This window comes from Octopus sinensis, linkage group LG22 (assembly GCF_006345805.1).
Source record: "Octopus sinensis linkage group LG22, ASM634580v1, whole genome shotgun sequence".
NCBI lineage: Eukaryota > Metazoa > Mollusca > Cephalopoda > Octopoda > Octopodidae > Octopus > Octopus sinensis.
The window spans coordinates 10,098,098-10,114,503 of record NC_043018.1 but is presented as its reverse complement, the minus strand read 5'-3'; the positions used below and the strand labels follow the sequence as shown (position 1 = coordinate 10,114,503).

Sequence of the window (16,406 nt, the reverse complement as noted above, 5' to 3'; positions counted from 1 at the left end):
CTGTAGGTACCACTGGTCAATAACTTCACAAATACATCCTTGTGTGTGTGTGTGTGTGTGTTGGCTTTGGTTAATATTGGACAGACACAAAAATGAAGGATCCAAAGCATAAACCCTATAAGTACTACTGGTATATAACTTCATGTGTATATGTAATTACCTACCTATATACATGTGTGAGTGTGTATGCATTTAAATGCATGTGAGAGTGTTTAGTTTATATGTATGTGTATGTGTATATATTTGTATCTGTGTCTGTGTATTTATATATATTTGTATGCATGTGTTTTATCCGAATGTGAGTGTATGTGCATGTGTATTAATCTATATACATGTGTATGCATTTATATATATGATTGTGTGTATTAATCTGTATATATGCATGTATATATATATATATGTTTAATTTGTCAAAATATTTTCGTCGCTTTAAGACCGCGACCTGTTCACTGACAAAAATCCGTGAACAGGTCGCGGTCTTAAAGCGATGAAAATATTTTGACAAATTAAACTTAAATGTTGAAGTGAATCGAACGGCTTTTGTGTTTCTTAATGGCTTACAAACACCTTCCACGCTGCAATTGTCCGTGAAAAATCCGTGAACAGGTCGCAGTCTTAAAGCGACGAAAATATTTTGACAAATTAAACTTAAATGTTGAAGTGAATCGAACGGCTTTTGTGTGTTTCTTAAATGGCTTACAAACACCTTCCACGCTGCAATTGTTTTCGTCTCAGCACACGATCTCAGATCAAATCACTTGCTATGCAAGTACATCCCCTATATATATATATATATATATATATATATATATGATTGTGTGCATGTGTATATATTTATATATATGATTATGTGTATTAATCTGTATGTGTGTATGTATTTATATACGTGTTTTATCTGAATGTGTGAGTGCATGTATGTATTAATCTGTATGCGTGTGTACTGTATTTATATACATGATTGCAGGTGTTTTATCCACAGGTGTGTTAAGTTATTCATGTTTGTGAGTGAAAGTGTGTTTAGTTGTATGAGTATGTTTTCCACTTGATCTCTCCTGAGGCAATTAAGTAAATATTGAACAGCCATTGCTTGTTGTAGAAGATTTCATTTAAATGTTTTGTAAAATTTCATATAGTAGTAACCTTATAAACAGTCGCTGGGCAGAAAAATAATAAAAAACTACTGGTTGTTTAAAGCCTTAGGTCATAGGTTCAAATTTCCCGATGGTAATTTTATCACACTTCTGAGAAGAACATTTTTGTCATCTATTTTGTTATTTCTTAGTATCTGTCTTTCCGATGTGAAGACATGTAACTTAGTGGTTAAGGCATTGCACTTATGATCACAAGACCGTGGTTTCAATTCCCAGACTAGGCAGTGGTGTTGTGTTCTTGAGCAAAACACTTCATTTCACATTGCCCCTGTCTACTCAGCTTTGAATAGGTAACCCTCTGCAACAGACGGCATCTCATTCAGAAGAAATCTTGTGATCTTGGTCAGTTATACACCATGGAATCCTAATAATTAGTCCTGAGTCGAAGGACTGGAGACAAAACTGACCAGGAGGCTTACTACTGTCTACTCTAAATGTTGGTTACAAATTTTGGCAAAAGGACAGCAATTTCAGAGGAGGAGTAAATCAAATAGATTGACCCCAGCGCTCAACTGGTACTTATTTTATCGATCCTGAAAGGATGAAAGGTAAAGTTAACCTTGGCAGAATTTGAACTCAGAACATCAAGACAGACGAAATGCTGCTAAGCATTTTGCCCACCATGCTAACAGCTCTGCCAGCTCACCACTTTAACTCTCCCCTAAATATTAGTTTCAAATTTTGACACAAGGCCAGCAAATTCGGTGGCGGTTAGGGGGGTACAAGTTAATCACAATGACCCCAGTGCTCAACTGGTATTTATTTCACCAGCGCCGCCCCGACTGGCCTCGTGCCGGTGGCACGTAAAAAGCACCATCCAATCATGGCCGTTGCCAGCCTCGCCTGGCCCCCGTGCCGGTGGCACGTAAAAAGCACCATCCGATCATGGCCGTTTGCCAGCCTCGTCTAGCACCTGTGCTGGTGGCATGTAAAATGCACCCACTACAATCACGGAGTGGTTGGCGTTAGGAAGGGCATCCAGCCGTAGAAACACTGCCAGATCAAGATTGAAGCCTGGTGTAGCCTTCTGGCTTCCCAGACCCCAGTTGAACGGTCCAACCCATGCTAGCATGGAAAACGGACGCTAAACGATGATGCTGATGATGATGAATCCCAAAAGGATGAAAGGCAAAGTCACCACCAACAGAATTTTGAACTCAGAATGTAAAGACCAACAAAAGGCTGCTAAGCATTTTCCTCAGGGTGCCAATGATTCTGCCAGCTTGCAGCCTTACATCCACCCTAAATGTTGAGAAGAATGCATGTCAGGCTATCTTTGAATGTTCAGAATGTTCAGACCTGATGCCAATCATATACTTGGTCAACCAACTGGATCTGGACAAGCATTGGTTCTGATTGCAGACCCTGTGTGTGTGAAACCTGTTAATTATCCACACACTGGATATTGGTCATCAGGTGGATATCTTCTTCAGCTAAGAAGAAGAATTCCCACCAGCAAACCATCTTCGCAAAGAAGCATCTGAGAGTGCTGACCATTTTACGAAATAAAAATGGTGTGACATTTTTTGTCAAATCTTTAAAATACAAATGAAAACCCAAATCATCTATTTAAGTGAAATTAGTTAATTAATTAATTAATTAATTAATCATTTAATTTATTTGTTTATTTTGTAGTCCATGCCATTATTATGAACAATGGCCTTATTGGATATTTGATCTCGAAGATTAACCAATGGTTTACTGCAATTTTGAAGAACTACAAGAGATGTTTTCATTTGTGCATTTGACCTTTTTAAACCTTGTTATTTCCAACTGCTAAGATAGTCCCAAGAGAATCATATGGAACTTTATTCCATTTATTAATAGCTGAATACAGAAAAATTCTACTTCATGTATGTCTTGGTACAATATAAGCCATTGAACAACAACATTTTTCTCTTCTCAAAAAAATCATTTCAGAGGCTAAAAAACTGATTTGATGGTCAAAACTAACAGAATTGCTATATTGTGTTCCAGGCTGGTTTTGTCTAGTTTAGTCCAGTATAAACACAGTCAGTTTTGTCTAGTCTGGTCTAATATAGTTAAATCTAGTCTCATCAAGCTTAGTCAGGTCTAGTCTAGTTCTTTTCATCCAGTATAATCTAGTTTAGTCAAGTGTTGTATATTTTACTCCACTTGGACTAATTTAGCCCAGTGTAACCACGTCGAGTCTGATTCAGTCTAGTTTAGTCAAGTCAAGTCTACTTTTATTTAGACTAGTTCAGTCCGGTCTAGTCTGCATATTTTGTCATGCAGTGTTTTCTAAAGAGCAGTGCAGTGTAACATGCAGTGAAGTAAACCAAAAATTAAACATCAATTTTTTTGAAGCATGAACTCAGTATTATTTGTTTTTGCTTTTGTATGTCTAGAAATATTAGAGAGTGATTGCAAGGGAAATAAATAAAGTGGGTTTTTTTTTTAATCACATTTAAAAAATATTTTTTAATGTTTTTCTTCTGTCTTAATCAGAGTAAGATCTTTCTCAAGAGTTCAAAGACTGGTAAGGAGGAAGGGATGAATTTACCAGAGCCAGACACCACGAGTGGATATCAGGGACCTGGCCCATATGATTAGAATGTAGTAAGCTCAGCTAAAGGACACAAGATGGGGTCAAACTTCACAACAGATTAGATGTGCCACCCAAAAGACAAATGCTGTTTCTGATGGACTTCTACACAGTTTCTGTCTACCAGATTCCATATATTGAGGTTGATCTGAAATTATGGTAGAACATATTTCACTAATGTTCTGCACAGTGAGATTCAACTAAAATCTGGTTTGCTACAAAGCAAACTTTATAATCACAGAGCCATGGCCATAACCTTACGTTTGACTGGTTTGTGGCTGAGGTACCCTGGAGAAATGTTTGGGGACTAATATAGTTGTGAATTGAGAGGGGCTACAGGGATTATATATATAGTTGTGATTTCAAAGGGACTTAAGGGACTATATATAGTTGTCACATGAAAGGGGTCAGAGGGATTACATATATATTGTGTTAGGGCGGCGAGCTGGCAGAAACGTTAGCACGCCGGGCGAAATGCGTAGCCGTATTTCGTCTGCCGTTACGTTCTGGGTTCAAATTCCGCCGAGGTCGACTTTGCCTTTCAACCTTTCGGGGTCGATAAATTAAGTACCAGTTACGCTCTGGGGATCGATGTAATCGACTTAATCCGTTTGTCTGTCCTTGTTTGTCCCCTCTGTGTTTAGCCCCTTGTGGGTAGTAAAGAGATATATATTTATATTGTTGTGACTTCAGAGAGACTAAAGGGACTATATATAACTGCCACATGAGACAGGCATATATGTAGCTAAGTGAGAGGGATCAGGAGAACTATATATAATTGTGACCTGAGCTATAGGGGTTTATATACAGTTGTGACACAGAGAGGCCAGTTATAACTTCTTTATGATGTAGTAACTTCATAAGAAACTTAGAGGGACCATACACAGTTGTAACTTCATAAGGAGCAAGACGTGCAATTAATAAAATGGCTGATTTTGGCATGTTTTATAGTTGTGTTGGTTAGAGGGTCATTACAGTTGCTCTTGTTGTTTAACTCTGTTAAAACAACCCTGTAATCAAGGGTGATCCAGTTATGACCACCCTGTCTTATTTGACGACAATGAGGTGTTACTTAAAGGGAGATTTGGTAGCTATTTCTTGTTAGACAAGCGACTACATAGAAGCACTATTCGTTGGTTTGTAAATATTGTGGCTGTAATTGTTGTTTAGGGACCATATGGGCTCTGATGAAGCAAACCTATGAGCCATGGGCTTCCAAATATGACCACCCAATTTTATTTTAAAACATTGTGTAAATAAGACATACACAATGTATCCTTCCATTTTTAAGACAGTAGGCTTTCTTTTATGGGTAACTTTAGCTGCATTTTCTAGCAGGGCAAAATGACCAAGAGGAAGCACTCTTCATAGTCCCGTGGATTAGACAGTAATGCAGGGTGTTGTTAGCAGTTAGGGATCCTTAATAGGTGAAGATGTGTACTGAAACATGCTGTGCGTTCTGAAGTGTGTGTCATGAGTGGATAAGACCGAAAAAAAAGCATGCAACGGCAGAGTGAATGGTGTGGAGTTTCTAAGTTATTGATGTGTGAAAAAGAAGAAGAAGGAGAAAGAGAACTGAGAAACGGAAATGAGGAATGGTTAGAGTTTAGTTTATATATTTTGATTAATAGCAACATGTGTGTGTGTGTATATATATATATATGTATATATATATATATATACACTTATATATATATGCATATGTGTATATATATATATATATATATATATACACACACATATATATATATTATATATATATATTTATATGTAAATATATATATATATATATATAATATATATATTATATATATATACATATATATATATATACAATGCATATATATGCATATATATATATACTATATATATATATACCTTATATATATATATATACGTATATATATATATATATATAATATATATATTATATATATATATATAGCAATTAAGGACAACTACTTAATAAGGAAAACTTAACAAGAAATTGTCAGGTAGATAGCGTAAAAACCTCATATGTATGTATAATGCCCTCTATATATAAATTATATATATATATATATACACATTAAATACATATATATACATATATACATGTATATATGTATGAACATGTGTGTGCATATGTATACATATGTAGTATATACATATATATATATATATATATGCATACATACATCCACATAAATACATAAATATATTATGCATGCAGAGTGGATGTGCTGAGTGTGGTTTGTAGATGGAAGATATTTTTTTTTTTTAAATGCAAACTAAGATAACTTTTAAAGTGCAATGAGGATGCATTAAAAATGTGCAGACTAATTACGATGTAGTAATGTGCATATAATATCTATGATTGCAATGTTGTAATGTGCATAAGGAAACTCGATTCAAGCACTGTGTGCAATAAAAATAAAATTATATGATGAAATAGAGAAAAAGAAATAAGTATCACTTTTTTTTTGAAAAAAAACCCAAAAAAAACTAAAATAAACGATGGTGGAAACTACTGAAATATTAATGAAGATGGTGAAATATATTTATGACAATATGGACAGTAAAAAGATGTTACATTTAGCAAAATATTGAAGTTAAAGTTTGATATTAAAAATGGCTGATGCTAAGATGAATCCAAACACAATCTGGCTTTTAACAGCAGATTAAAAAATAACGAGATTTTCTTAATTAAAATGCTATTAACAATATACCCATTAGGTGTAAACAATTTAAATTATCATCCAATATATATATATATCAAAAATAAGCAACAAGAAGGATTCCGGTAATTTGGTACAATTGTTTCACACTACAACATTTTATTAAAAGCTGTAAATATTACAGCAGATTTAAGATGCTGAGTATTCTTCAGCCAATTTATATAGGTTTTCCAATAATATAAAAGCTTTCAAATCAAGTAGTAACATTTTAGGGAAGGTAAATATACAGATAAAGAAGTTGATATAAATTTTAGGAACATGTGAAGTTGTGAAGTTCAGATGCTAACTGACCAAAACTCTGCTTGCAAATTACCGGAATCATTCTTGTTGCTTATTTTTGATAATAATCACCCCACAAATTTTTATGGTGCATCTAAAATTCTGGTGCATCTAAATTAAGTACCATATTCATTTGAATCTAAATTGTTGCTGATCTTATATATATATATATATATATATATATATATACATATATATCATCCAGTATATGTGTGTGTGTGTGTGTTGTGTGTATTATATAAGATACATGGCTCAGTGGTTAGAGCATTGGGCAGACAAACCATGAGGTAGTGAGTTCGATTTATGCACCAGGCTGCGTGTTGTGTTCTTGAGCAAAACACTTCATTTCATGTTGCTCCAGTCCTCTCAGAAGTAAATGAGTAACTCAGTGATGAAACAATCTTCCAATCAGCTGGAATATTGGCCTACCCACCTCGCTGGCTGGGTGGCATCATTCAAAACAATGTGAGGTACATTGTAACAGTATCTGATAGTCTGGTCAATATGTGTGTGTGTGTATGTCATCATCATCATCGTTTAACGTCTGTTTTCCATGCTGGCATGGGTTGGACAGTTTGAGGTCTGGAGAGCCAGCGGCTGCACCATGCTCCAGTCTGATCTGGCAATGTTTCTACAGCTGGATGCCCTTCCTAATGCCAACCACCCTGAGAGTTTAATGAGTGCTTTTTACATACCACCAGCACAGGAGTCAGTCAGGTGGGCCTGGCATTGATCACGTTTGGATGGTGCTTTTTACGTGGTACCAGCATGGGAGCCAGTCAGGCAGCCCTAGCATTGATCATATATATACATATATATATATATATATATATATATATATATATATATATATATGTATATGTATATATAAGAGTATATATGTATATGTGTGTGTATTATATATATATATATATATATATATGTATATGTATATATAAGAGTATATATGTATATGTGTGTGTATTATATATATATATATATATATATATATATATATATACACACACACACGTATATATACATACATTATAGGATACATTTTTAATGAGAGTGAATTATTTTCTTTTGGGTTTTGAATTGCATCTAGCCACATTAATTATTTTGTATAAATATGTATGTCTATATATATATATGTGTGTGTGTATGTATATAGACAGATATAGATATATGTTTATGTATATATCAACATCATCGTGTATATAACTATATTAATATATGTATATATTTTTTGTATATATATCACAGTGGTGCCCCAGCATGGCCGCGGCCTTCGGGCTAAAACATTTTTAAGGATTTAAGGATTTATATATATATATATATATTGGAAAGCTGATAAGAATAATCTGTTAATTACAGTTAATTTAATTAACAAACAAATCCGATTGACAGATTGAGAAAGAAGATAAACTAATCGAAGCCCCTCACCTTTTCTTTGATGGAATTGCCTAGAATCTGCACACTTCTGAGGTCAACTGCTCCTTTTAGCCCCTTTTTGCCATCTTTCTTCTTTCTCCTGCGGCAAATACGTTTGCAGCAACAATAAGCTGCACACACCAAGAAAAGCAAAACTCCCGCACAAATTAGTATGATAGCCCATATTGGTACTGAAAAATAAATTTCAAAGAACCTCATGTAAATTTCGAAAAATACAGCATGATAAAAAAATTTTCATATAAAGACATGACAAAAAAAAAAACCAACAAAAATAGCATATATTCTTTTCCTTCTCTTTTTGGTTCTAAACACAAGGAAAGCTTACCAAAATTCCTGACAGCAAGATAGCAAAATAAAATTTGAAGCATGGATAGAATGTTTCATCTGATTTAGTTTCAAACAGATTCTATAGCAGATGTCTAAAAGACCAGCTTAGTAAAATATTGTAGTGTCTAGCTTCATTGAGGTGTTGGAATCGGTGTCAGAATCTCTGGTCTGAAGCTGCCAAGGTTTTTCCTGGTACCATTGATAAGAATGTCTGCTCTGCTCTGGAACTTTTTGTCCCATTCATAAAGATTCCATTTTTCACGAATGTTTATCTCTTTGCAACAATATCCTCCTCTTTAATATGATGTTTCTCTTTTTATTATGATGTCATTAGCCTGACTATGATGTTTCTTTTTTTATTATGATGCTTCTTCTCTCCCTATGATGTTTCTTCCTTCACTATGATAATTTTCTCCTCACTGTGACGTTCCCCAATCACTATGATATTTCTCAACTCCCTATGATGTTTCTCCTATCACTATGATGTCTCTTCCTTTGCTATGACGTTTCTCTTCTCACTATGATCTTTCTCAACTCCCTATAATGTTTCTCCTATCACTATGATGTCTCTCCATTTGCTATGACATTTATCTCTTCCTTATGATATTTCTATGATCTACTCTACCTCCACTATGATGTTTCTCCCCTTACTATGATACTTCTCTCTTCACTTTGGTGCTTTTTCTCCCACTATGATTTGCCTTACCTTCACTATGACATTCCTTCCCTTACTATGATGTCTCTCTCTCTCCTTGCTATGATGTTTCTCCCCTCCCTATGTAATTTTCCCCCTCACTATATTAGTTTTTTTCTCACTATGATGTCCCTTGCTTTACTATGATGTTTCTTCCTACACTATGACACCCCTCCCCTCGCTATGATCTCTCTTTCCTCTCTGTCATATTTCTTCCATATCAATGCTGTTTCTTCACATACACTGCCTCTAAACCTCTCATCTTCACTCCTTTCTAGAGACAGCCCACCACCACCACCACTGCCATCTTAATATCTCTGCTCTTATTACAGGTCTATTAACTCCCATTTTTGGAAGCCTTTATTATGGTGTTAAGTAATATTAACCTTGGGATCATCCGAGTTAATCTGGGGATGCTGTCATGATGCGGAGCTGTGCCTGTATTCTGCTGTCTGTGTTTATGTTTTGTAAGTGTTGTGCGATTGAAGCTGTATATAAAAAATTTCGGGCCTTGTGCCTAGAGTAGAAAAGAATATTGGGCCCCTATTCCAGCGGGGGCTCTTGTGTAACTGCTCAGTGTGCCAATGCACAGGAATGTGTATGATTATGCAGAGTGTGTATCTGTTGTAGTTTTGGGTGGTGACTGTGTAGAATATGCATAATTAGTGTTTAGTCAACAATTGTGTAGGACACAAGCTGCGTATATTCTATGATATTAACCCTTTTGTTGCTGCATTTATTTTGAGATGCTCTGTGTTTCTTTCAATTGCTTTAAATATAACAAAGAATTTTGTAAAATAAGTTAGTCATCATTCAGCTAGTGTTAGGAACATAAATTGTGACTAAAGCTTGGTGGAAGATTTTAATTCAAAACTCATGAAAACAAGACATTTGTACTCAGAGCCGGAGCTGGTTTCGCCCGGGTTGGTAACGAAAGGGTTAATGGATGACATATGTATAGAATGTGAGTTACTGGAGTAGGTATTGCATTATATTCTGTTATATTATTGGGTAAGTGGAAGCACATGGCTTAGTGGTTAGGGTATTCACCTCACTTTAGTAAGGTCGGGAGTTCAATTCCAGGCAACACATTGTGTCCTTGAGCAAGACATTTTATTTGACGTTGCTCTTAGCTGGCAAAAATCAGTTGTATTTGCATTTCAAAGGGCCAGCCTTATCACACTCTGTGTCATGCTGAATCTCCCAGACAACTACGTTAAGGGTGCATGTGCCTGTGGAGCTCTCAGCCACATGCATGTTAATTTCATGAGTAGGTTTTGTTGATCATATCAACTGGAACCCTCGTCATCATAACCAATGTTGTGCCAGTTTATATTATTGGGTAAGGATTCCACTTGCTGTTTGTTGAATGTGCTATGTTATTTCATTGGCTGGTTATTGTATAGGGCCTGTATTGTGTACAGAGAGTGGTACTGTTTGTGTTCTGTTATTGTACAGAAACTGTCTTGTGTAGGAGACAGGCCATGTTTTGTAGAACTTCCATTTCAACCGTATATAACATGAACCCTGAATGATTTTATTTTATCATGCCAAATGCTCTAATTGCTGTTGGTTCTGTATTTTCTGGCATGTTCCACATCCTGTTTATTTCAGTTTGAAGATCCTTGTACTTTGACAGTTTCTTCAAGTCCTTTTGGGCAATATTTTAGTTTGCAGTTTAGGGCAGCCAGCTGGCAGAATTGTTAGCATACCAATCAAAATGCTTAGCAGCATTTCATCCATTTTCACGTTCTGAGTTCAAATTCACCCTTCATCCCTTCCAGGGTCGATAAAATAAGTACCAGATGAACATTGGGATTGATCTAATTGACTTACCTCTCCCCAAAATTGCTGGCATTGTGCTAAAATTTGAAACCAATATTTTGGTTGGTAGTGTTTGATATGTCTAATGGAGTATAGACATTCTCATTTCCATCTTTCACAATAATAAACTATACTATTTGTCTCGATCAACAAAGAGGTCGACTTTGCCTTTCATCCTTTTGGGGTCGATAAATTAAGTACCAGTTACGCACTGGGGTCGATGTAATCGACTTAATCTGTTTGTCTGTCCTTGTTTGTCCCCTCTGTGTTTAGCTCCTTGTGGGTAGTAAAGAAATGTATACTATTTGTTTCGATCTCCAAAACACATTCATTTTCATGTCAAAACAACAACATATCATTACCTATGGTACATAACTGTCACCTTAATTGTGTCTGTGAATACGCATGGACTTGGCAAAAACTGGACAACCAGAGAAGACATGGGTCAACTGTCTCATTGCATTGCTTCCATTCTCTCCATTTGATGCCATTATCATCATTATTTTAATTATTATCATTATCATCATTATTTTAATTATTGTATTTTTGTGAACGAATTGTCTTGCAATATTTCTTCAGGTTCTTTACTCTCAGAGCTCAAATCACATCAAGTTCTAATTTGCCTTTCATCCCCTCTGGAGATTAATAAAATAATCTATGAACCCAAGTCCTGGAGCTAATCAACAAACCCTTGCGCCTCAAAACTGCTGGACTTGTACCGAAATAAGAAACAATTATTGTATTTCTATAAAATCATTTGTAGTTGACATTGATCCTGCGCAGTTTAACCCAGACCTGTTTCTATGCTTATCTCAGAGCACTGGAGCCATTGTTGGCATTCACTCTGGCATTCTTCCGCTTTGTCAAGTCATGTGATATATTGGCCATAGAATGGTTTTTCTCTCCAATTCCTTGTTAGTATATTTTGTAATTTCATTTTGATTTTTATTTTCTCTTTCCTATTAGTTTTTTTGTATTGTTTCCTATTAGATTTTTTGTATTGTTTTATCCTCATCTAAATCTTTTACTTCAATGCTGTTAGCTTCCAGTTTTTATTTTACCATTTTATATTCTATATATTGTAAGCGGGTGGGGATGTTAGCAGAGTTGTTAGAGTGTTGAAACAATTAAACTCACTGTTTGTTGCAACTCTTTACATTCACCAAGAACAACTTCCTCTTTTGTCCCTCCAGGTTCAATTAAATAAGAAACCAGTTAAATACTCAGGTTGATTTAATCTACAAACACCCTCCCCTCAAAATTGCATTCCTTGTGTTCATGGAAGCTTGCTTCTCAACCACATGGTCTCAGGTTCAGTCCCACTGCAAAGCACCTTGGGCAAGTGTCTTCTGGCATATCCTCAAGTTAACCGAAATCTTGTGATGGAATTTTGTTGGCAGAAGTTCCTGTCTTGTCTGTACGTCTCCGTGAAAGTGCTTGTGGCTCCTTAAACAGAGAGAAGGGGAAATTCCTTTTGATATTGCTTTGTTATTTTGTTTCCTTAATTACACTTTTCAGTTTTCTCTCACTTATTTCTGAGTATTTTTCTAGTCTTACTGTTGTCACTTTGTAGTAGTTTTCTTCTGTGTCAGATGAATCCCTGCTGCATCTGAGATAGTCTCTATTTTATCTGCATCACATTTCAGGCTGATGACTTTGAATTGCTGTTAACAGTTTCCTTTTTTTCTGACTTAACTTTCCAGTTTACCTAAATTCCAGTTAGTATGTAATGTTAGAACTGTGATTTAATACTGTGAGGACGGATGGCCTAATGGTTTGGATATTGTCCTCACAATCACAAGATAATGGATCCATTTACCAGACCAGATGGTACAGTGTTTTCTTGGGCAAAACACTTTATTCCATGTTTCTCTGTTGTCATTTTGACATCTAACATGCACCTGACATTTGTGAACCTGACATTTGTGCACCTGGCATTTGTGCACCTGATCAGGCAATATTGAATCAATAGAAGGAATGAGCACACACATTCGATCATTATAAACAGATCATCTGTGCAAATTGCAGAACCATCCTTTTCTCACATCCGAGAGACTACCTCAAAGTTTCATGCTAAGGTGACTTGTGTCTTTGTACCTATTCTCTCTCTAACCACCAAGTCGAATGCCTTTTGTTTTTATTGATATTAAACTCTTTGATTATTTGGAACCCCTTTTTCATTTTCATGTCGGTCCCTTATTTTTACATTTCACTAAGGATGTTCCTTACCTTTTTATTTTTTTCCAATCTTATGTTAGTACACTTGCTCTTCATTTTCAGCCTTCTCAGAATAGAATTTCTGACTGTTATTATCACATCTGATTTCCCTCGATGCCACCAATGCTAATGATGAGATGCGATGAGTCAGTTTGCTGATATTCCATTATTTTGTTTCTGTGGACAAACTTTCCTGAAGATCTCCGCAACATTCCTTCTTTCACGAAGCCCCACAAACTGATATTTACGTAGATCCACGTGCATCAGTTTCGTATCGTTTCTCTCCATTTCCTTCATTATTTCCATTGGACTCCCTCAATGTCGACTCTGGGGACCCAGTTGCAATCTATGTATTTATATTGTGGCGAGCTGGCAGAAACGTTAGCACGCCGGGCGAAATTCGTAGCCGTATTTCATCTGTCGTTGCGTTCCGAGTTCAAATTCCGCCGAGGTCGACTTTGCCTTTCATCCTTTCGGGGTCGATAAATTAAGTACCAGTTACGCACTGGGGTCGATGTAATCGACTTAATCTGTTTGTCTGTCCTTGTTTATCCTCTCTGTGTTTAGCCCCTTGTGGGTAGTAAAGAAATATATATGTATTTATATCGTGGGAGTTTGGGGCTTAGTGGTTAGGGTTTCGGACTCCTGATCATAAGATTGTGGTTTCAATCCCTGGACCAGGTGACGCATTGTGTCCTTGAGCAAGACACTTCATTTTACATTGCTGCAGACCACTCAGCTGGCAAAGATGAGTAATCCTGTGACTGACCAGAATTCTGTCGCAGGGTGGGGGGTCATACACCATGGAAACTGGCAAACCAGCTCTTGTGAGTCAGTATGACTTGAGAAGGTAACTTTACTGTTTTACCTTTATGTGTTTATTATCAGTTTGTTGTTAACAGCACGGCTGGATTAACCATTAATGAAAATAAGCACTGGCTGAGGGCACCACAGAAATGGTAAATGGTTTACAGCACAAAAGAAATCACTTTAAACTATTTAGAATAGTTTATGTGATTGGAAATATAATTTCAAAGTGTCCATGGTGTTATAATGAGGCTCTGATCAAAGACTTTGCAATTAAAAAAAGTAGCAGGAAACTTTTCAAATATAAATATAGGTGCAGGAGTGGCTGTGTGGTAAGTAGCTTGCTTACCAACCACATGGTTCTGGGTTCAGTCCCACTGCATGGCATCTTGGGCAAGTGTCTTCTACTATAGCCTCGGGCCGACCAAACCCTTGTGAGTGGATTTGGTAGATGGAAACTGAAAGAAGCCCGTCGTATATATGTATATGTGTGTGTGTGTGTGTGTATGTTTGTGTGTCTGTGTTACTCCCCCTAGCATTGCTTGACAACTGATGCTGGTGTGATTACGTCGCCGTCACTTAGCGGTTTGGCAAAAGAGACTGATAGAATAACTACTGGGCTTACAAAGAATAAGTCTCGGGGTTGATTTGCTCGACTAAAAGGTGGTGCTCCAGCATGGCCGCAGTCAAATGACTGAAACAAGTAAAAGAGAGAGAGTAAGAATATACAGAAACAAGAATCATTTTCCATCTTACTGTTAGTTTTTTGTTTCATTTTGAAAAATAAAGATTTATTTCATGGTTTATTATTGTTTATATTTTGAATTACATATATATTGGGGGAGACCAAAATATTTCAAGTGTGTAGGGCATCTACAGGTCTGAATCTGGCCCTGGTTAACAGTGGCACTTAGGTTATACGCTCATTGATGCGGCTGTCTATTTGGTGATGACATCCAAGATCTTCATCTTCATTTGAGATACTTAAATTCTTTTCCTTTATATTTATTTTTGATTTGTTGTAATGTCTTGTTTGTTTCGTGTATGGTTCGTTCTGTAGTATTTTCACCATTTTCAGGTTTTTTCATTATTGTATGTGCAGTCATCTCAGATTTGTCGTTTTCTTGCCTTTATGGACCCTTATGTATTTTTCATGTGGTGTGTCCATTGTTGAAGATTTTTGAACTAAATTTTAAGAACCCCTTCTTTCAGGAAACTATTTACATAACACCAACAGCATCAAATCATTTCTTTCTTCGGCTTCCCTTTTTAAACTGATTCAAAGTCTGTTCTTTAACCTCTCCTGCTCGTTTCCCCCACCCACCCATGCCTATCACCTCCCATTTCCATTTGTATTCTAAACATCAGACAGTAAATCTTTTACTTGGTTGTTTTGATGAAGAATTTTTTGCATAAACCTCACTAAATCATTCCAGTAACGACTGTCTCACATGAATATGAACAAAATTCTTTGAAACAACAGGACCAAAAGGTTACAGAAAAAAAAAAGAAAAACTGAAAAATAATACTGGAAAATCAAAGTGAAACATTTTCAAACTAAAAATATATAAATACAACTAAATATTCACCTGCAGCATACCTTAGGGGAAACTAACTAAACGAACAACCCCTAACCGCCACAATAAACTTGGGGTTAGTCTTTTTACTTTGCAAGACACATTTTTAATAAATCTCTTGGAAAATATTTTTAATCTTATATATTTATAATTTAAATGAATTTCAGTCTTTTAATCTTTTTTCTTCTTTTTTTTGACAAAAGTCTGTAACATAAAACATGATATACAGCAATATCTGAAATGGTAGAGAGCTGTGTGGTATTTGTCTGATTATATCACAGAAAGAAGCCAAAACAGTAAAGGTTTTGATATGAAATTTAGTGAAATTTAAAAGAATAATTAATGGCTTTTAAAGAAATCAAGTTCCATGCTGGCAGTTAGGGTATGTCTAAACCTCCAGTTGTATAGTGTTCTTGTACCAAAACCATCCAAATGGATGACATTGAGGTAAATATCAATAAATATGACAATATTTTATAAAATTGTTTCAATAAATTCATTTTTTAATATGTAAAATACAAACAAAAATTAAAATAAATTTTGGTTATTGAAGAATTTTGACTGTTTATGGATTTGTCTGTTGTGTTTATGGCTTATCTTCATTTAAAGACAGTTTTTTTTTTTTATGTAGGAACATAAGGAATCACTTTTATCATAGCATTTCATATATCACTTGTTTACCTTTCGGGGTCGATAAATTAAGTACCAGTTACGCACTAGGGTCGATGTAATCGACTTAATCCGTTTGTCTCTCCTTGTTTGTCCCCTCTGTGTTTAGCCCCTTGTGGGTAGTAAAGAAATATATTTATAGGT

The 16,406-nt window shown here is 35.6% G+C and overlaps 1 protein-coding gene and 1 long non-coding RNA gene across 9 annotated transcripts in view; both read right to left on the bottom strand.

Moving 5' to 3' along the window:
• LOC115223188 (synaptotagmin-1) overlaps positions 1 to 16,406 on the bottom strand; it is a 143,257-nt gene that overhangs the window by 42,483 nt on the left and 84,368 nt on the right. For all 8 annotated transcript variants that reach the window (XM_036512288.1, XM_029793633.1, XM_036512289.1 and 5 more), the window contains one exon: positions 8,139 to 8,317. In XM_036512288.1, the coding sequence (XP_036368181.1) occupies positions 8,139 to 8,317 (179 nt within the window). The remainder of the gene's footprint in view (positions 1 to 8,138; positions 8,318 to 16,406) is intronic.
• LOC118767544 lies at positions 11,953 to 13,645 on the bottom strand. Its single transcript, XR_005003463.1, has 2 exons — positions 12,939 to 13,645; positions 11,953 to 12,908 (listed from the first exon to the last, which is right to left on the bottom strand). It is a non-coding gene; the product is annotated as an uncharacterized LOC118767544 (long non-coding RNA).